The 21269-nt window shown below is 38.9% G+C and overlaps 1 protein-coding gene across 1 annotated transcript in view; it reads left to right on the forward strand.

The window, feature by feature from the left end:
* Positions 1 to 18841, forward strand: part of SOWAHC (sosondowah ankyrin repeat domain family member C) — a 36458-nt gene extending 17617 nt beyond the window's left edge. The window contains exon 2 of the mRNA XM_069094047.1: positions 18604 to 18841. Within this exon, the coding sequence (XP_068950148.1) occupies positions 18604 to 18667 (64 nt within the window). The 3' untranslated portion in view covers positions 18668 to 18841. The remainder of the gene's footprint in view (positions 1 to 18603) is intronic.
* The last annotated feature ends 2428 nt before the right edge of the window (positions 18842 to 21269 follow it).

Genomic DNA, 21269 nt, shown 5'->3' on the forward strand with positions numbered 1-21269 from the left:
ATACACTGTACCTTGACCCCAACATAGTGATGTCATTTAGGTCCTCTTCAAGAACAAAGGACAGCTAACCAACCAATCAGGCTGCCTATGGTGGGGTGAACTATCCTAGATGTCAGATAGAGTGGGTCAAAGCCTCTGTACTGATCAGAATAGAACCTGTACTTCCACCATTGGCAAGATAAGACTTGGTCTTTTTTTTTTAATCGTCTAATATCCTTTTATAGATGAGAAAACTGAATCCCAGGGAGTTTAAGTGACTTGTCCAACACAATATACTAGTCTTCTATATATAGCACTGAGCCAGTAAATATTTTTCTTCAATTAAATTAATTATTTTACTTATTTAACTTAGTAATAAATATCCTCTGAAAGAATAATTTTATCAGATGCAAAAACAAAAAAAAGCGCAAAAAAAAGTGTTCATACAGCGATTCATGGGCAATGCCAGTTTTTAAAAGCCTGTATGCTAACATATATAATAGTAGATAGAAATAGCACAGGGTACTAAGAGGTACATTGTGCTATGGTTTGCATTGAGCCAGTCCCCATATATTGCTAATACAAAGACGGAACATTGAATGCTATTCCTTGAGGCTGGCAGTTTAGGTTAAGCGGTTGATATAGGCAACTCTGTAAGACTTTAAGTTTTAGAGAAGGGGTCTAGCTGAGTTGGTAGGGGAAGTTTCCTCCCCCTCCCCCCCCATTCCATATACCAGTGAAATAACAGGTATCATCCATTCTTATTTATATAGAATTGCAATTTTAAATTTCTTCCTCTTTATCACAAGTTCATTTTGGTCTTAACTTGTCATGTTTTGCTATTTTTTAAAAAGCAATGCGGTCTTAGGATTAGTTTTAGGACTCAAAACTAGAATCTGTGTCAAATACTAGTCTATCAAAGGAGGCAGAGTGGCATGGTGGAAATAAGGTGACCTGAGTACAAATTCCAGATCCAGTATTAACTATATAACCTTGAGTAAGTCATTTAATTTCTCCAAGCCTCAGTTTCTTCATGTGAAAAATGACACTAGACAGTCTTAGTCATTCTAGATCTGACATACTGAAATTCATTTGTGTTCTTCATAGAATCATAGACTTGGAAGGGAACTCAGTGATCATTTGGTCTGACCCATAACTGACAGGAGTAGCCTTGAGAACATTCCTCAAAATAGCCATGCAACCTCAATGATAGGGGGCTCACTAACTACCAAAGCAACCCATTCCATTTTTTTGACATTTCTGATCATTGAGAGATAGTTTCCTTCCATTTTTCCTTATATAGAGATGAAATATGCTCCTCTGAATGTTTCCATCCATCTGACATCTGGAGCCAAACAAAACAAGACAAACATCTTTTCTACAAAACAGCCATCCAAATACCTGACGATAACTATCCCACCCTCTCCCCCAAAAGTCTTTTCATTTTCAGGCTAAACATTTCCTGCTCCTTAAACCTGTTTCCAGAGAGCAAGACTTTCAAAAATGTCAATTGATGTTTTCTTTCCTTGTTTGGTATAAGGGATGATGACATTCACCTCCTTCCCGAGGATTTTTGTGGCCTTGCTAATATAATAATACTGGTGCACAAGGAGAATTTGGATGGAATAAAGACACTTATTTCTGTTCAATGGAATTTACATATTGTATTCATTGACCCATATTTCATATTGTCTTGAGACCTCTAAATATTAAGATCTGACTTGTTAGAATAAGAAACTTAACCAATATAAATAGCCTGCTGTTCATGGGTTTAAATCACATTTCTTTCTGTAACCTTTAGCATTGAGTTTCAAACTGATGGGTATCTATTTACTGTGCTATTCTTTGCCAATCATAAATCAACAACTCGGGCTTTCTATGTAATATCCTTTGTGCACATTAGGATATTTTTCTTGTTGTTCAAATATATAGAAAGAATCAGTGGTGGAAATACTATATTCTCCCCATGTGTGGTAAATGAAATTTAATTGTTTGCAATATGCAGCTGTGACACCTAGAAGCAGCATTAGCTGATTCATGTTTTTAAGCTAGATTAAAACACAATTAGGGTTTACATGGAACATAAACTTTTCTTCAGTTAGTTTATAATTTAACTTATTCCCTAAAAGATCATACAGATGGTGGTTTTGTCATTTAAAAAGTTAAATCTTCCCTTAACTGTGTGTCTTTTTTTTCCCCAGTTAGCACCTTCATTTATAGTTAACTTATGTAGTTTTATATATTTATAGGATTATCCAAATCCTAGCAATAATATCTTCTTTGCTTTATACAGCTTAGCACAATGCCTGGCCCACAGTAGGCTCTTAATAAGAGCTAATTGACTTGACTTGAGTTGAGTTTAATATTCAAAAATAGTACCAAGGATGTTATTCTGCACTTAGTGCTTGTGTGATAATAGATCAAGTTAGTTAACCTTTATAAACATCACTTTCCTTATCTGTAAAATGAGGGTGATAATTCTTATACTGCTACTTTTTGACTTATAAAAATGCTGTGTACACTGTAAAACCCTATGTATATGTAAACAAGATAGATGAGCGAGTGTCTAAAACATGCCCAAGATTTTTGATGTTTTGAGAATATACCTGGAGATTATTCTCTGAGTTGTGGCCATTGGGCAGAGATGAGCCACATGAGCACCATACTGACTTAGCTTGGTCTGAAGGGGCCACAGTCTCTTCTAGAATCCCAAAGGCCATGCCAAATTTCTTTTTTTTTTTTTTAAACAATCAGGGTTAAGTAACTTGCTCAAGGTTACACAGCCAGTTATTTCTGGGTGTGGTGCTGAGTGTCTGAGCCCAGGATTTGATCTCCAGGTCATCCTGACACTGGAGCTGGTGCTCTTACTCACTGTGCTACCTGGCCGCCCCTTATGCCAAATTTCTTGATAAAAAAAAAATATGTATAGAAGCACATGTATTCATTTACATATTCAAATATACATAAATTGTACATGTACTCTATATACACATACATAGCATATAATTGTTGTTTGTCCTTCATTTTCAAAGGGGACCAATGACATCATGGGGTGGTCTTGACTTGGCATGTCAACTGGATTTAAGTGAGGCAGAATTGCACAAAATCATCAGCCTCATTCTTTCTTCTAGAACCACTGAAGCAAGATAAAAGTCAGGGTAACTGGTGATGATCTGAGATGCAGTGGATGAACTTGGCATCTTTGATGTCTGACCAAGATCCAAGCATTCCACTACACCTGCACTGCCTTCATGGCCATTAGAATAAATTGTTCTCATCCTCTCATTCTGCTTGGAAAAGTCTTCACATGCTTCAGGTAGACATCCCCCTAGCTTACTGATGGGTTTGAGGCCTTGGTTACACTCAACCTTGTTTAGCCCATCTGCCAAGACAGTTTACTGGGACATGGCTTCTGCACATGCTATAGCTTCTTGGAGCCATAGGTCAGAGTTAGGTGACCAACTGGACACCAAAGGTGGATGAGCAGCCCTGAAAAGGGCTCAGCAAGCCCTCACATCAGAGATGCTTGTCCTTCCTGGAAACACCCTACACTCCTATATAGGGTACATGTGTACACGCACATATACATACACACGGAGAGAGACAGAGACAGACAGACAGAGTACATAGCACTGAGCTAGGGGCTTTGGGGACAGAAGTATTATCCCCATCTCAGTTCTTATGGTCTAGTTAGAGACCAAAATTAAGAATTATGTGATGATATAAATATAATTGTTATATTACATAGCAAAATTCAAATGCTGAAAGAGTTTAGAGAAGAGGGGGATGGATCATTGAAGGAATTCCAGGCCTGAGGAATAAATTGATTAAAGCAATAGAGATAAATGTAGTATATTTGGGGGACATGAAGAAGATGATAGAAACTATTGGAATGAAGGTTCAACATCGTGGGGTTGGTGAGAAATATGTTTGACTAGATATGGTGGGGTGACATCCCAACAGGCCTTCAATCAAGCCCAGAAGTTTAGATCTAATACAGCAAAAAATAAAAAATAGTCATAGACTTTTGAGCAGAGGAGGAACATGACAGAAAGAGGTGTTTGAAGAAGACATCTGGCAGTAACATTCAAGTTGGATTAGAATAGGGAGACCTTGAATAAGGGAGGCCAGTCAACAGGCTATTGTTTAAAGGAGTATTAAGATGAGGAAGGTCTAGAATAGAGTGGGCCCAATCAATGCAAATTTCATATGGAAGAACCGTAAGTGAGAATTTGGAACTTAGGGTAAATTTAATTTGGGGAAGGAGTGAAAAGACAGATACTCGGTGACATCAGCCCAGGTACCATCACTGGATCCTGTAATGGCAAAGGGAATTTGAAGATCTTCCCTGCCCCTTAAGAAGCCAAATGTAATCCCATGGAGCCTGTGGCAGGAGGAGCTTGCTGAACAGGTAGAGCAGAAAGAGTGGAGCAGAGCCCAGAGGAAGATAGGAGTTAGAGCAGTTAGAACAGAGGGAGGAGAGAGGACACAGGCAAGGAGACGGCTAGGCTTGTGAGTGTTTGTGGGAAGGACCGAGCAGGGGGAAGGCTTTGGGATGGTGCTGTTCTCTGCAGTGTTATTGTGTATAGATTTCTATGTTGCTATGATGAATTTGGTTTTCTGGTGTTGGGATTTGGCTTTCTGGTGTTTGGATAAATGTTTTGCTTCTGTCTTCAATATAGTCTTTTGTTTTGTGAATCAGAACTATAGCAGCATATTCATAGTGACTGTCAGTGCTGTGAATGTTGCCTTGGTAATACAGATCCCCAAACCAAGTGGTACAAAGGCAAGTCTCTGAGGTCAGTTGCAGTCCACACTAACATGGAGGTAGGGAGCCTAGAAAAGGGGTATGACAGTTCTAAGACTCTTTTGGGGGGTGATAATGCCTCAGGATTAATGAGGAAGGGGTGGAGGCTATATTTATCATGAAGCAAATATGGTTCCCAAGTCCCTTGTCTCTGTTAACCACAGGAAATACAGGTCTTCCACCACCATCATGGTGCCTAATCAACAAGCATTTATTAAAGATCTGCTAAGTGCTAGGCACTGTAAGCATTGTAGAAACAAAGACAAAAATAAGACAGTTCTGCTCTAAAGGAATCTGTATTCTATATACATATGCAGGCACATACAAAACAACCAGTATTGACATTTATGACATGCCAGACCCTATACCTTGAGCTATGGCTACAAAGGGCAGAACACAAAGTCCCTCACTTTCCATGGGAGAGACAACATGCAAATAATCATAATATGTGTAAATTATATATGGTAAGAATGGAAAGTAACCTCAGGGGAGATGAGACAATAGAATAAATCAAGTTGTTTGTTTGTTTTTTAATGCTAGAATATTGGACTGAATCCAGCACATACAAAACAGACAAAATGTAACTTCTTGGGGGAAGGAGAAGGTACTAGCAGCTGGGTCACCGGGAAAGGCTATCTGCCTAAGAGGAACTGAGTCTTAATAAATGAAAGAAACTCAAGGATTCCCAGAGGTGAGAAGGGAAGGGACACGGAAGAGAATCAGTGCAAAGGTTAGGTGGTACAGTGGATAGAGTGCTAGACTTGGAGTCAGGAAGACCTAGGTTCAAATCTGGTCTCAGATACTTATTAACTGTGTGATCCTGGACAAGGCACTTAACTGCCATTTGCCTCAGTTTCCTCACCTATTAATAAACTCTCTCAAGGTCCCTCTGAAGAACTTTGGAGCCTCAGACACATAACACTTACTAGCCATGTGACTTTGGGCAAGTCACTTAACCCCAACTGCCCCTCCAAAAAGCAAAAAAAAAAAAAAGAACTTTGGAATCAATTGGGACACACTGGCATGGGACCACCCAGCATGACATGCCCACATCTAAGAAGGTGCTGTGTTCTCTATGAACAAAGTAAAATTGCAGTAGCTCATAAGAATGTGAGATGTGCAAATTCAGAGACATCTTCACTCCAAATGTTCACATGAACTCTTTGTGTCCAATCTGTGGTGAAGCCTTCCTAGCTCACATTGGTCTGATCAGCAATAGTTGGACACGCTGTGCCTGGATTCCAACAGAGTGATGTCATCTTGGTGCTCTTTGAGAGTGGACAATAACCAACCAACCAGCCTCCCAGGGTTCTTGTGAAGACCAAATGACAAAATATTTGTGAAGAACTTTGCAAACCTCAAAGCACTATATAAATGCTAGCTGTTACCATAAGGTCACATGCTACATACTGCTAGGTAGAGGAAAAATATTTTTAAGGAAGAATCAACAGGACTTAGTTAATGTCTGTAGGTAGGTAGATTTAAATGTTGTTGTGGTTGGTTGGTTTTTTTTTTTTTTTTTGCTGTCAAGAAATATTTTTTGGGTTATCTAGGAGAGCAGAGGGGCAAAACATGCAGAGAGCTGCCTGTGGCTACACCATCCTTGGGTACTGCCAGAACCAAATTCAAATGTAATTGGGAAACATTTAACAAAATAAATAAAAGTTCAATAGAACATAGAACATGTGAATATGTGGTTTTCTAAATCAGTTTGTGGTCTGCAGGGATCGCTCCCTACAGTTCAGCGACCCCCATTCATATTTCAGTTTGACATCACAGTGCTAGAGTCAGCAGACTTCCTACTAGTTATTCATATTTAATCTCTGTGGGAATTTGGAGATGTCTAAGTCCCTAAAGAGCATGGCCCCCAAAATAGATTTTTTCATTCAATTCAGTTCAACAAACATTTATTAAACACATATTATGTGCCAGGCACCATGTTAAATGCTAGGAACAAAATCCAAATAATCCTTGCCTTCAAGGGGTTTACATTTTATTTGGGGAGATATATAGCATGTATACATGTAAACAATAGAAATAATAACTAAATTAATTAAAAAGTCATTTCAAGAGGGAGAAAGGGTGGAGGAAATATCAGAAAAGACCTCATGTAGGAGATGGGACCTGAAACTAAGCTTTGAAGGAACCTGGGGGTGAGAGGCAATAGTAAATGCATTCTAAACATGGAGGACCAGATTGTCCATAGTCATAGAGGCAAAAGATGTGTGTGAGCTGGCCAGCAGGCCAGTCTGATTAGAATGAGGAGTCCTTGAAGGGAGAATAACAGGAATTAAGCCTGGAAAGGTAGCAGGCAGGTGGTGGACATATTGTGGAGGGCTTTGCCAAATGGAATATTTTGTATTTGATACTGGAGGCACTAGGGAGCCCCTAAAGATTTGTGAGCAGGAAACCAGGGTAGTCAGATCTGTGTTTGGAGATTATCAACTAGGCAGCTATGTAGAGCAATGGTGTCAGACGAATAGCAATCGGGGCCACTAGCTATACATAAGGATCCCTGCAGCTGCATACTGACTTAGAAAATCACATGTTAACATTAGTTATGTTCTGTTGTATTTTTATTTATTTCATTGTGTTTATTAAATTATTATATTCATTACATAGTATATTGTTATTTGTTATATTTATTATATTGTCATATTATATATTGTCACATATTTATTTTGTTATATTTCCCAATTACATTTTAGTCTGGTTCTGACCCCATTTATGATTGTGGTGGTCCGTGTGTTTTATACCTCTGGTGTAGACAATGAGATTGGAGAAGGGAGAGATCCAATGTGGAAGACCAAGCAAGAGGTGATATAGGCCTGAATTAGAGTTGAAAATGTGCAAAAGGAGAAGAGGGGGTGGATTCAAGAGATGTTGTTTCCTCCATTAATATCATAGTGATATTGAAAAGACCCAATAAACAATTAGTAAGCAATAATATAGGGCAACTAGGTGGTACAGTGGATAGAGCACCAGGTCTGAAGTCAGAAAGATCTGAGTTCAAATCCAGCCTTAGATACTTACTAGCTGTGTGACCCTGGACAAATCACTTTAACTCCCATTTGCCTCATTTGAAGAATGGAGACACACTGCAGAAGGAAATGGCAAACCGTTCCAATATCTTTGCCAAGAAAAGCCCATGAACAAGTCCATGAGGTCAGACAGGATTGAATAAGAACTGAATAAGTGACAATATGTAACTCAACATCATGTCAATTCCAAATAAGGACTTTGTGTGCTCCATAGGCCCAGATAATTTGAAGGTTATTTAATATGAACATGCAGGCTATAATTCACAGTGCCCGTAAAGAACTTTTGAAACCTTAAAGCACTATATAAATGCTAGCTATTACCATGAGGTCACACTCTACATACTGCTATGCAGAGAAAAAAATATTTTTAAGGAGGCATCAACAGGACCTAGAACATAGAATTCTCAATTAGAATTATTTCTTGGGATAGGTGTTTTTTAATAGATTTTTTTTTCTAAAACAGAAGTGGAGTTTTCTCCATAAGCATCAGTTTTTATCCTGTAATAGGAAGCTTCCTACCAGGTCTGGAAATGTGTGTTTTGGAGCCAGTGTCCTTTACCCAACATGGCTTTGAAGATAACATCCAGATTGTGACCATGTCACCAATAGGAGAATCATCAAATCCAGCTTTCAGCCATCTGTATGACCTCTAGCCATCTACTAGTTTGAAAATTCAGTTCTTTCTGTTTTACAGCCTTCCAACTTAATGCCTGACTCAGAATAGAAAAATGTGAAACATTTCCGAAGATGTAGGTGTGCACAGGGACCCAGGATTGTGAACAGCTGTTAACAATACCCCCCCTCCTCCCTATAACACAACCACCCCTTATTAACATTTTTAATGGATTTTTTAAATGGAATTGCAGCAACAACAGCCCCAGTGTTCTTTTTAAAAATTGGATTCTCTCATAATAGTTCTTACTCCACTACGGTACTTAAATGTGAATTAACTGAATGTTTTGGGTTTTTTTAAACAAACCAGGAGGGTGAACTGGTTCTCGGGCTGAACTGCTCAGTTCCTTTACATGCTGCTGTAGACAAGTTCCTCCCTTCATATTCAGTGTTTACAGAAGGCTCTTCCCCTGTGGCTAGGCTATTCTCCAGAATAAAGCCTATGTGCCTTGAAGAACCTAGGACATATGACTAATCGTGAAATCCTATAACAGTGAATGTCAAGGGCATCTTGTTTTGGAATTTTGTTTGAAATATTTTTTTAATGGGTGATTGGTGGAGATTTAGAAATCTCTTGTTGTTTTATATAGGGATTTCTACTATGGAGGTAGGAATAGAGCTGGATGGGTCACACCTTTCCATACCAAGAGAAGTAAATAGGGTAAAAGGTTTTTAAAAATACTCTTATTCTCCTCTACTTCTGTCTCTTCAGCTGAAATTTTGATAGCTGTTGAGGGTAGATGTGTTAATAGATCATCAACTATTAGGCCAGGCCTACTGGTTAATTCTAAGTCATTTGGAGGTGAGTTGGAAACACAAAAATGGTACCATGTCTGATAACACAATGACATTCTTTAAGCAGAGCTCACAATCTTTCATTCAATAGTTTTTTGATTGTACAAAGAAGAGTCAATGGAATAAAATGGGAAGAGAAGCAGCTCTCAAGGCATGTGACCTGAGTTGAATTCCAACTTCTAACACATACTGATGATGATGAAGATAACAGCTAGTATATGTATGTATATGTACATGTATGTATGTAGAGATATGTATATTTTCATATGTATATATACATATATATATCCTACTATAGATAGCCAGGCACTATGCTAACTACTTTATAAATATTATTTCATTTGATCCTGCCCACAACCCTGGGAGGAATGTGTTATTGCCTCCATTTTATACTTTGAGGAAACAGAGGGAAATCGAGGTTGTGACTTGTAAGGTCACATACTAGTAAGTGTCTAAGGCTGGATTTGAACTCAGATCTTCCTGACTTGAGATCCAGCACTCTATCTACTACCCCACATTCCCCCTGTGGGACATTTGGGTGAGTCACTTAAATTCCCTGGGTCTCAGTTTCTTCATTTATAAGATGAAGTAATGAAACTAGATGGTATCTTTGGTCCCTGCTAGCTCTAGAGTTATGACTTTATGATTTTGAAGTCCTAAAGCAAATTATTTACCTGAATTTAATTCTACTGTTTGATGTATTTTCTTGCTGTTCAGTCATTTTTCAGTCATGTGTGACTCTCAATAAGCCTATTTGGGGTTTTCTTGGCAAAGATATGGAGTGATTTGCCATTTCCTTCTCCAGCTCATTTTACAGATGAGGAAACAGGCAAACAGGGTAAAGTGACTTGTCCAGAGGCACAGATAATCAGTGTCTGAGGCTAGATTTGAACTCATGTCTTTCTGGCTTCAGGTTGGTGCTCTATCCACTATGACACCTAGATGCCCACACTGTTTGATTACTATACAATATTATACTATATAAATATATACTACTATATATATAAAATACCATATATTATATACTATACATAGTATATGTTATATATGCTGTATATAATACTATATATTATAATATATAACACTATATAAATATAAATACTATCCAATATTTAAAAGAATGTCATATTTTCTCTCAGTAAAATTAGGAGACAGAGAATCCTAGCAAAGCTCCTGGCTTGAGTACACTGGGTTTTAATTTTTAACTTCACCCCTTTCTGTGAGAGGGCTTTGAGCAGAATAGAAGATTAATATGGATGACTATAAATTATATGGTGCTATTTGTTGTTCCCAAAGCTCCCCTTAATATTTGGCATCCCTTCCCTGTCTGTTAAATGAGCAGCATAGTATCCCTTTTCACTAAAGAGGCAATCTGAACAGAGATGGGCTTAAAGTGAATCAAAGATAGTAGGGAGAGCCCTGTGAGAACTCAGCACCTGCCTAGCCTCAGGATTGCCTGGCATCCAGTTAGATTCCCAAGTCACCTTTATGTTCACTTCTTAATGGGAAGTGAAGAGCGCAGGTCTCCCTCAAGGTCCATTTTCAAACAGTTTGGAAGTATCTGATTGCACCATAATTCTAGACCTCCAAGTTTGGGAGTTGGAACTAAGCAGGCTCAAGCGAGACAGGAAAACCTGAAATATCAGATTGCTGGATATCCACTCCCATTGGTGGAACCTGCAAGAGGACTGAAAGCTCAGCATATGTTTCTGACAACTGAAAAAGATTGTGCTGGAGAAAGAAGGGTCGGTGTCAGGCTGCCCCAGGAACATAAGGGGGAACAGCAGCTTCTGAATAAAGGGCTTGAAGAACAAAAGGGCCACATGTCAAACAGCCATAAGAGCATTAGAGGGCTGACTTGTGGCTGGGATAGGCTTTCCTTTGACCATTTTTTTAAAGACCCATGAAACCAATGTAGAAAGAATTGGGATTAATAGAGAGGATCTAGTAATGGCCACTTAACATGCTGCACAGGCTATTTGAACCAGATGGTCTTCTCTTGGAAGCTAAACATTGAGGGTGGCAGAAAAGTCCCCATAGAGGGAGATAAAAGCCTCTTTAGCTTTATTTCATACTTCGTGAATTAAACCCCACTAATGTCACTTGTCACTAGATCTTACCCTTCTCCTCTTCAGCCCGAGGAATTCAAAACCTAATGCCAGGCATGGTCTCCTCTCATCCAGGAAGCATTGGATCTAACTGGAACTGGTCAATTGGGTCCCCAGGGATAGCTACTACTACTCACAGATTGTAGTTCATCCTTCATTCTGAAAAAGGACCAATGACATCAGCAGGGTGATGTGTTGACTTGCAAGTGAATTGGAGGCAGGGCTGTACAAAGTCATCAGCCTCATTCTCTCCTCCAGAGTCATTGGGAGTCCAGTGGCAAGACATATATCACAATGATTGGCAATGGGCCCCCTGTCCTTAGTGACATCTTTCCTGGATTGTTGCAACAGCCTCCTAACTGGTCTTCCCCTCTCCATTCTCTTGCCTTTTCCAGTCTTCCTAAGCAATACTGTTGTGTTAATAAACTTCCTAACAGACAACTTGTATCATGCCTTTACTAAAAAAAAACAAAAACAAAAACACAAACCAAAAAACCCAATTGTCTACCAAATATGTGTGTACTCCTTAGCTTCAAATTCAAGGTCCTCCAGAATTTGTCTGCAACCCATTTTTTCAGTCTGATTTCATACTATATAGTCTATGTTTCAGCCAAATTGGTCACTCACCATCCTCAACTAGCTTTATTCATGCTGTTCACTCTGTCTGGAGTTTTGTGCTTTTTTGCCTGCCCCACAAGGCCAGCTCAGGTGACATCTCTTCCACTATGGCACTCTTTGATACCTGCCCCTCCCTCACAAAATGATCCCTTCTCTGAATCTCTTGAGCTCCGTTTTTTTTCTTAACATCCTCTGTACTTAATTTTATACCAATTATTTGTTTGCATTCTTTCCCCCATTAGACTATCAGGGAACAGGTCATTTTTCATTTTTATAACCCCAGCACACATCACAATGTCGGGCAAATAGCAGGTGCTCAATAAATATAATTAAATTGAAGTAATGTGATAAGAAGAAAATGAGGATATTATTGAAAAATGAAGAGGTATATGTAGAGATGAGGATTGAATTAGAATAAGACTGGGGGGTGGGATGGTAGAAATAAATATCATCCATTTTAAAGTTTTGTCTGAGACTGGCTCTGGGGAATTAATTCATTTGTAACTCCTGCCTATAAGATGTTTCATTCTGTTTCTGTGCCCGTTCATTTCCTTCATTCAGTCCTTGATTTCTTTTTCTAGCAAAGTGCCACTTTCAGTTTATTTTACCAACTAGAATTACTCGAGCACTAGCTCTTTAAATTATATTCAAAATATAGTGAAACCTTATTAACTTGGGCTCATAAAAGAGAAGGCCAGCCTATATTAATGAGAAGTCTGAATTATAGAATATTTTACAAGAAATGTGATTTTATTGTTTTTAAAGACAATCACTGAGCATTTATGAAGCACCTACTATGTGCCATGGTGATCAAACAACAAAAATAAAACAGGTCCTGCCTTTGTGTGGGGTATGGGGCCCCAAAAATCCCCTACTCAGAAAAATTAAAAGTCAGAGGTATCTTGATGAAGGAACAGAAAGTTTATTCATTTCTCCTGAGAAGAGGGCATCCCTTCCACCAGTATGAACAAGCAGAATGAGGCACATTACAAAACACAGAACACGAATTTATACCCTAAAACAGTCAAGCCTCCTCCCCCTCCCTTTTCCCATTGCCTGGGCAGACTCTCAGTCTTGGAACAAAATCTAATCCAGTGGTGGATAACAAGCCCGCCACTATCTCCTATTGGCTAGGAGGCAGGACAGAGGGCCAAGGTATTGTTCATGTCCTTATTTGGTAGACACTAAAGCAAGGGAGGGAAAAAAGGTCCCAAGCAAGGATAGAGGTAGAAAACCTCTGAAGGGGCCTAATGCTGATAAGGGTGTGGTATACAAGGGTGGAGGTCAAAAACTCCTGAAGGGGTCTAATGCTGATAAAACAAGGGTGGAGGTTAAAAGAGGGCCTAATGCTGATGTGGCAGCAGTAAAGGGTAAAACCGAAATTCCGGCTTGCTCCCACAAAACTTATGGGCTGAGAAGTTTCCATCTTTTTCATTCACCTTCAAGGAACTTATGTTCCACCAAAGGAAATGACAAGAACATATGTGTATAGAAAATATATACCAAATAAATGCAAAAAAGAAAGCATTGCTTTAATAAATATGCTTAGATGGTCTGCTTTAATGAATAGAAAAGATTTTGTCCAGTCTGAGTCTCATTTTTCTCATTTGTAAAATGGGGAGATTGGGCTAGATGATTTCTGAGATTGTTTCTGACTCTAAAAATGTGATCCTATGACATTTGACCAACCAAAAAAAATGTCAAAATACACCTTAATTTCAATGTCTAAAATTTGAAACAAAATTAAAGATACTAAAAATTTTCAAATGATCAATCTGGGATTTTAGTATGCTTTCAGTGGAATCTGGCATATGGATAGAGAAATGTATGATTAACATTTTCAATATACTTATAATTGCATGCAACTTTCACAGTCTTAAAATTGAGCTATGTATGTCAGTGTGGTATAATGGAGAAAATGCTGAATTTGCAAAGTTGGAAGACCAGACTCTGCTATTTCCTCCCTCATGACCCTGAACAAGTTATTTAACTTTTGTCTCCCTCAGGAAACTCCCTAGGACTTATCTACTAAATCCTGAATAGAAGAGTTCTAGGGTCAGAGAGAAAAGGAGTTGCCCATACTAAGAAAATCACCAATCCTTGGTGACCTCAAATGAGAGCATTAGACAAAATAATGTCCAAGATTTCTTCCAAATTTTAATCCTACAAATAAATTTTATGTTAAATATGGAAATAATAATTAATTTAATTTAAATATGGAATAATCATAATTGCTCCATCTCTTAGGTCTGCTGATTTTTAATTGAACCAAAGTCCCTGTCTTAATGAGATACAAAATTTCATTTAAGCTATGTTATGAAGGCTTTACATTTAAAAATAAAGATAAATTTCTTTTGTTAAATGATGGTTATCCATTAGAAAGAAAGTGACTAATGACAAGCTGAATTCTCAGAAAATTGGATTCCAACTACAAAATGTTGGGGATTAAATGATATCCCAAGATCCCTTCTAGATCTGTTTCTGATATTATTTTCTTAGTTTTTAGTTAATGATATTTAAATAGGGACCTGTCATATAGTTAAGACTGACCAACTTCAAAAATATTGAAAAAGGTTAAAAGTTATCATTTATACCTGATCTGTTTTTCTTTTGTTTGGAGAATACAGTGTTCTGCTTATTTTGGAAAAGAGTGAAGTTTCTGGAAATCCCAGAATTTTAATAGAACAAATAATACTTCTTTAGAATGAGTATTGTGCCATATTTATCAAAATCATTCAGCTTGGGTGGCTAGGTGGTGCAGTGATAGAACACTGGCCCTGGAGTCAGGAGGACCTGAGTTCAAATCTGGCCTCAGACACTAAACACAAAACCTAGCCATGTGACCTTGGGCAAGTCACCTAATCCCAGTTGCCCTCCAAAAAGAAAAAGGGGAAAAAAAGCATCATGCATGTTTGGGGCAGCCAGGTGGCACAGTGAGTAAGAGCACTGGCCTGGGAGTCAGGAGGACCCAGGTTCGGTTCCGGCCTCAGACACTTAACACCCACACAAAAAAACTGGCCGTGTAACCTTGGGCAAGTTACTTAACCCCAATTGCTTTTTAAAAAAAATCATCCAGCTCAAGTAGAAAATCTTGAGTTAACGAGCCATTGACATATCTGTCTTAAAGTAGCCCCAAAATAAATCTCTTGGGCCATGAAGGCTTTAGGTTTAAAAATAAAGGTGAAATTCCTTCCCACAGAGGATGTTTATTCATTAGAAAGATATGGTTAAAAAGACTCTATAAACATCATCCCCACTGAAGAAGTGCTAATGACAAGGTGAATTCTAAGAAAGCTGGATTCCAGTTACAGGAGGTTGGGGACAAACCCCTTCTAGACCTAATTCCAATCTTGTTTCCTTAGTTTTTATATATCTCTGTGTATGTGTGCACGTACATACATATATGTATACATATGTATGTATACGCACATACATATATATGTGTATATGTGTAATATACATATACGTGCATACATATATGTGTGTATGTGTGTGTGTAGATAGAGATGGATGGACATATATTCAACTCTATACATACATACATACATATGTGTGTGCACACACGTGTGTGAGAGAGATGGATGGATAGATAAATGGAGAGCTATTCTTGTATCAGTAACAATTTTTATTCAGTTGTTTTTCATTGTATCCAACTCTTAGTGACTCCATTTGGAGTTTTCTTAGCAAAATCTTGGAGTGGTTTGCCATTTCCTTCCCCAGCTCATTTTACAGATGAGGAAACTGAGGCAAACAGTTAAGGGTAAAGTGACTTGCCGAGGGTCACACAGCTAGTGTGAGAGGCCAGATTTGAACTCAGGAAGATGAGTCTTCCTAACTCCAGGCCTAGCACTCCATTGGGCCGCTAGCTCACATCAGTAACAATACTCTTCCCTTTAAAAGTTTTGTTGGGTTTTTAGGATTTTCCAAAACACAGATCAGATACTCATCCTTGAATGCTACATCAAGAGGTAGAAAGAGCCCAAGATTTTATTTTTCAATTTATTTAATTTTATTTAATTAATTTATTTATTTTAAAAATATTTAATTTTAGCCCCAGCTCTGATGCTTATTAGCTATGTGTTTTTGGAATAGTTGTTCAACCTAGATGAGCCTCAATTTCCTCACCTACAAAATGAAGATAATGCTTGCAGTGGTGACGTCAAGGCTTTCCATAAAAATCAAACAAGACAATGTAAATATAGAATGATTTTTTTTTTTTAACCATGATATGCTGAATGACTGTAGGTGGAAATTACCAGCCAGGCTGGAAGAGCAACATTCAACATCATATGACATAGCCAACAATACTATCATCTTAGATCCTGCAGACTTTTTTTAAAAAGGCCTATCTGTTGCAATCCTTGAGAGAGTTCAGCCTTTCACTCAGGAAGTGTGTGTTGCCCTGGCTAGATGCAGTCTTAAATTGGAAATTTAACCTTTTCCCTAAGGAAGTAGGACCAAAGGCAGAGCTTGCATTTCAGACTGGACCTTGTTATCTGCCCCTCTTTCCCCCAAGAACCATGTCAATATTTGATTTAGAGATCAAATTGGCCAAAGCTTGTGCCAGGCCCTTGGGTGCATCACTTAAAACAAACAGAAGGAAACCAAACAAAAACTGCCCTTGTGAAACTTTCTACTTTTAGAGGCATTTCTGTACATGGTGGATTTCTGCTTGTTGCCTCCCCCAGGAATAATAATGCTGGCCTGTCTCTGGGAGTCTTTTGTCTGGGTTGCTCCATGGAGAGGCCCGAAGTGACAATGTGACAATTCACAAATCAGTGGGTCTCTAAATGTCAATGTAGAGACCAGCAGCAGGGGCCCTCTTTAACATGCTGGTGAACTGCCTCCTAGAACAGATGACATTTCTATTTTAAATGCTTTGCTTTCATCATGAAATGATGCTTAATTCCTTGTGTGACTCTATGATCCTAGAAAGTGAGTAGATTGGAGAATTGATTTTAAAATGCAAATTAGTATGCAGAGACATGAGGTTAAGGGGGAAGGGAGGGCTGTTTATTGTTCATCAGAGGATTTTTCAGAACCTCAAGCAGTCACATATTTCTCTTGATTCTTTAATCTGTAGCATAAGGGGTCAGTGTACTGGGTCGTAAGTCAGAAAATAATACTAAGGACTACCTGCATTTTTATAGGGCTTTATGGTTTACAAAGCATTTTCCTCACTTACCCTGGGAGAGATATAGTACAAATATGACTCCATTTTATTGATAAGGAAACTAAGCCTCAGAGAAGGAGAGTAATTTGGTCTAAGATCACACTCCTAGAAAGAGAGTCAGGATTCACACCCAGGTCTATCCTGACTCCAAGTTCTTTCTACTCTAACTTCTCCTCTCGTGAGAATCAAATGGATAATGTATGTGTGATTCAGGAGTTCTGTATTTGGAGTCAAAGATTGCTGTTGAGTTGTTGGATGGGCAACTAGGTGGTGTGGTGGATAGAGTGCCAGGCCTGAAGTCAGGAAGATTCATCTTCCTGAGTTCAAATCTGGCATTCAGACACTAACTGGATGACACTGGGCAAGTCACTTAACCCTATTTACCTCATTTCCTCATCTGTAAAATCAGCTGGAGAAGGAAATGGCAAACCAAACCACTTCAGCATCTTTGCCAAGAAAATTCCAAATGGGGTCATAAAAAAGTCAGACACAATGGAGTCAGAGGATCTGGCTCCAAATCCTGGCTCTCTCACCACTTATATAATAATTTTGACCATGTTACCTACTCTTTCTGGGTTGCCTCATTTGTAAAATGAGGGGATAAAAGTAGATGACTTTCGAGGTCCTTTCTAGCACCAAATCTATAGTCTTATGACTAAATCTAAAGTCCTTTCTAGCTCTGAATCTATGTAAACCAAATTTATGTAAGCTATCTTTATTGTTATAAAATGTTTCCCACCTAAACAATTAACAAAGTTTCATAATTCTATTCCAAGTACAAAGAGCCTCATATAAGTTGACAAAAGGGGGGCAGCTAGGTGGCCAGTGAATAGAGCACCGGCCCTGGAATCAGGAGGATCTGAGTTCAAATCAGACCCCAGACACTTAACACAAAAAAAATAGCTGTGTGACCTTGGGCAAGTCACTTTTGCCCTCCCAATTGCCCTCCAAGTTCCAATTGCCCTCCAAAAAGCAAAAAAGAAAATTCTTTAGGGGCGCCGTGTAACCTTGAGCAAGTTACTTAATCCTGATTGCTTTAAAAAAAAAAAGTTGACAAAAGGAAGCCCCCCCCCCATTCTCACTAATCTCTAAATGATATATATAATTTCACTATTAGAGTTTCATTCCTTTAATTTAAGGAATAAAGGTCTCCCTCTAAAGACTTAACATTCTAAGTTGTTATCAGTTATTAATGATTGGTTGTGAATGAAATATAGATGGAAGACTTTGATGAGTTTGGGTCAAGGTTAAGTGAGAAGGCATTAAACCTCTCAGAGACAGAGTGATGAAAGGAAGCCTAATGGGGTAGAGGGTAGGAGAGGAAGAGACCAAGACAAACCCCCAGTTTCATAATTTTAAATCATTGCCAATCCATTAAATTGCTTGTCTCCATTCTCCTTCTTCCTCTAGGTCTTTTGCATTACCCTCTTGCTCCAGAATGAAAATTCTGTTAACTCCAAGGATGCTAAAGTAAAGCCAGTCCATGATCTTCAGTGAAAGACCTAAACATCAGGTGTCCTAACAGCTGTGGGAGGCCTATACCTTGTAGCTTACCAAGATGTAGTATTTACCAAGGAAAATGAACTGAAAACTGTTAACCTTCATGCATGAGTATTTGGCAAATATAAGAATAAACCAGGATGTTCTATATTTCCCATTTGTAAGGCTTAGCGTGCATAGGTCGTCTACTATTAACCTAAGCTTGGCTCAGTGAGGGCAGGGACTGCACCTGGAATTTCACTGATTTAGGAAACTCTCATGAGGAAGTTCCCTCCACCAACCAAGTGAATCCTTTCCCTAGTGGAAGTGTGAACATACGGCCTGCAGGCATCAGGAACCAGATTAAAAAGTAATTGGGAAACATTTAACAAAATAAATAAAAATGCAATAAAACCTTGATAACACTACATTTTACAACAAAGTTGATATACAATCTGAAGGGACACTTATGAGTCCATCAGTGGCCCCCACTTCTTTTTGAGTTTGACCCCACTGGCTTAGGGTACTCACAGATTAAAGAGACTTTCCCAGGATCACACGGCCGGCATATGTCAGAAGAATTTGAATCCAGATCATCCTGACTCCAAAGCCAAGTCTTCATCCACTATGTGATGCTTTCTCCCAATGTAAGCTTAGCTTTGCTTAGATGAGGAGAAACGTCACATGGCAGAAGGTGTACTATGACTTGAGACAGAAGACCTTCAATCAAGTGTTGGCCCTGTCTCTTACTCTCCCTACAGGTGAGTCACTTAACTGCTTTTGATCTGTTTCCTGCTCTGAAAAACAAAGAGGTTAGATAATTTCTGGTGTCCAGGCCAGCTCTATCATTCTAGATTTCTGTGTTTCATCTTGTTCCTTAGAATGACTTGATTTCAGTTCCAATTTAGCCAGTCAATTATTCAATGAGCATTTATTAAGCTCCTACTATGTGCTGGGTAAGTGGCATGGGCACAGGTTTAAGGATCCTACTATCTGCTGAAGCAATCTTGCTTGCCATAGGTTTAAGGAGACAGATAAAGAGTTAATGGTCCCCATTCTGTCAGTCAGGGTGTTCCAAAGGGTGACCTCCTGGGTACCTTCCTCTCCCTACTCCCAATCATTTATCCAGCTGTGAGTAGCAGACCCCTCAAGGCTCTCTTACCTCACGAAAGTTATAACCAGCATCGGGGGAGGCTGCCAGCTCATAAACTGGATTTTTTTTTCCCACTGAACTCCAACCTAGAGGAGGTTTCTAAGGTCATAGTAAACACCTTCTAACTTCCTGTTTAGGGGAATACCGAACTGGGGGGAGGGATGTTGGGGAGGGGGAAATTATAGAGGGGATGGAGAATCTAAAGGTTACCCTTTAGAGCAATTAGAAACAAGGAAGGGGCGGCCAGGTGGCCCAGTGAGTAAGAGCTCCAGCTTAGCATTGGGAGATCTGGAATTGGTTCCGGCCTCAGATACTACACACACACAAATAACTGGCCTTGTAACCTTAGGCAAGTTACTTAACCCCAATTGCTTTAAAAAAAAAAAAAAGAAAAGAAACAAGGAAGACTGTACCCATGTCATCTCTAACCTTTTCCTTTAAACTTTTCATTGCTTTGGATGTCTTTTAGAGTAAACTGGGGACAGTTACAATTTACTCATTTCTTCATCATGCCGAATAAACATCTTCTGCCCTTAGGAGAATCTGGCTACCATCCTCCATTTGGGGAACTTCCAGATTAAGGGAGACATCACAGCTCCAGCTTCAAATGGCTTCCTGAGGGGCTGTGATCAACAGAACACCCCAGTTAAGCATAGCCCCAGCAAGGCTGGCTCTCTTGTAATTCAGTCAGCATTTCATCTTTACAGCTTGAACAAGAGACCAGCCCCTGGCCATGGATTTATTAAGTGTTTTGGCTTATAAAGAGCTGTTATATGTGACTTTGTTTGCAGACTCATAGTAGGAAGAAATAAGGGACTTGTGAACTAAAGAGAAAAAAGAAAGGGTGATGGATATATTGAATACATATGTTTTCCATCCAAAATATTACATCAGCCATAGCTAAAATCGTCCATTCCTCATGGGCAGAGTAGGTAACACCAATCAAAGAGGGTTGCCCCTAATGATCTATAAATGTTTCTTTAAGATAAAGTTTGAAATATAGAATCTTAGGGATCATCTAGTTCAACCTTCCCTCATTTTACTATAAGGAAAGCTAAGATGTAGAGAGAGGTAACTCTTCCAAGGTCATAGAGCTACTTGTGTCTTAAACATCAGCTCCTGACAGAGAATACTCACACTGCAAAACGAGACATACATTTTCAAACACTAACAATATGGGGGTTTATTTTGCTTAACTATACATATATGCCTGTTTATTACAAGGTTTTGTTTTTGTTTTGTAGGGTTTGTTTGTTTTTTCCAGTTTAGGGTAGGGGAGCTGGAAAGGAGAGTAGGACTATCTATAGAAAAAGGAACAGAGAAAGGAAGGAAGAGAGAGAGAAGAAAAAGGGGAAGGAAGGGAAGGAAGGAAGAGAAGGGAGGAAGGGAAGGGAGGGAGGAAGGAAGGAAGGAAGGAAGGAAGGAAGGAAGGAAGGAAGGAAGG

The sequence above is a fragment of the Petaurus breviceps genome, unplaced genomic scaffold (assembly GCF_028583685.1).
Source record: "Petaurus breviceps papuanus isolate PSGF00001 unplaced genomic scaffold, PetGlider_PUasm1.0 214, whole genome shotgun sequence".
Lineage (NCBI taxonomy): Eukaryota > Metazoa > Chordata > Mammalia > Diprotodontia > Petauridae > Petaurus > Petaurus breviceps.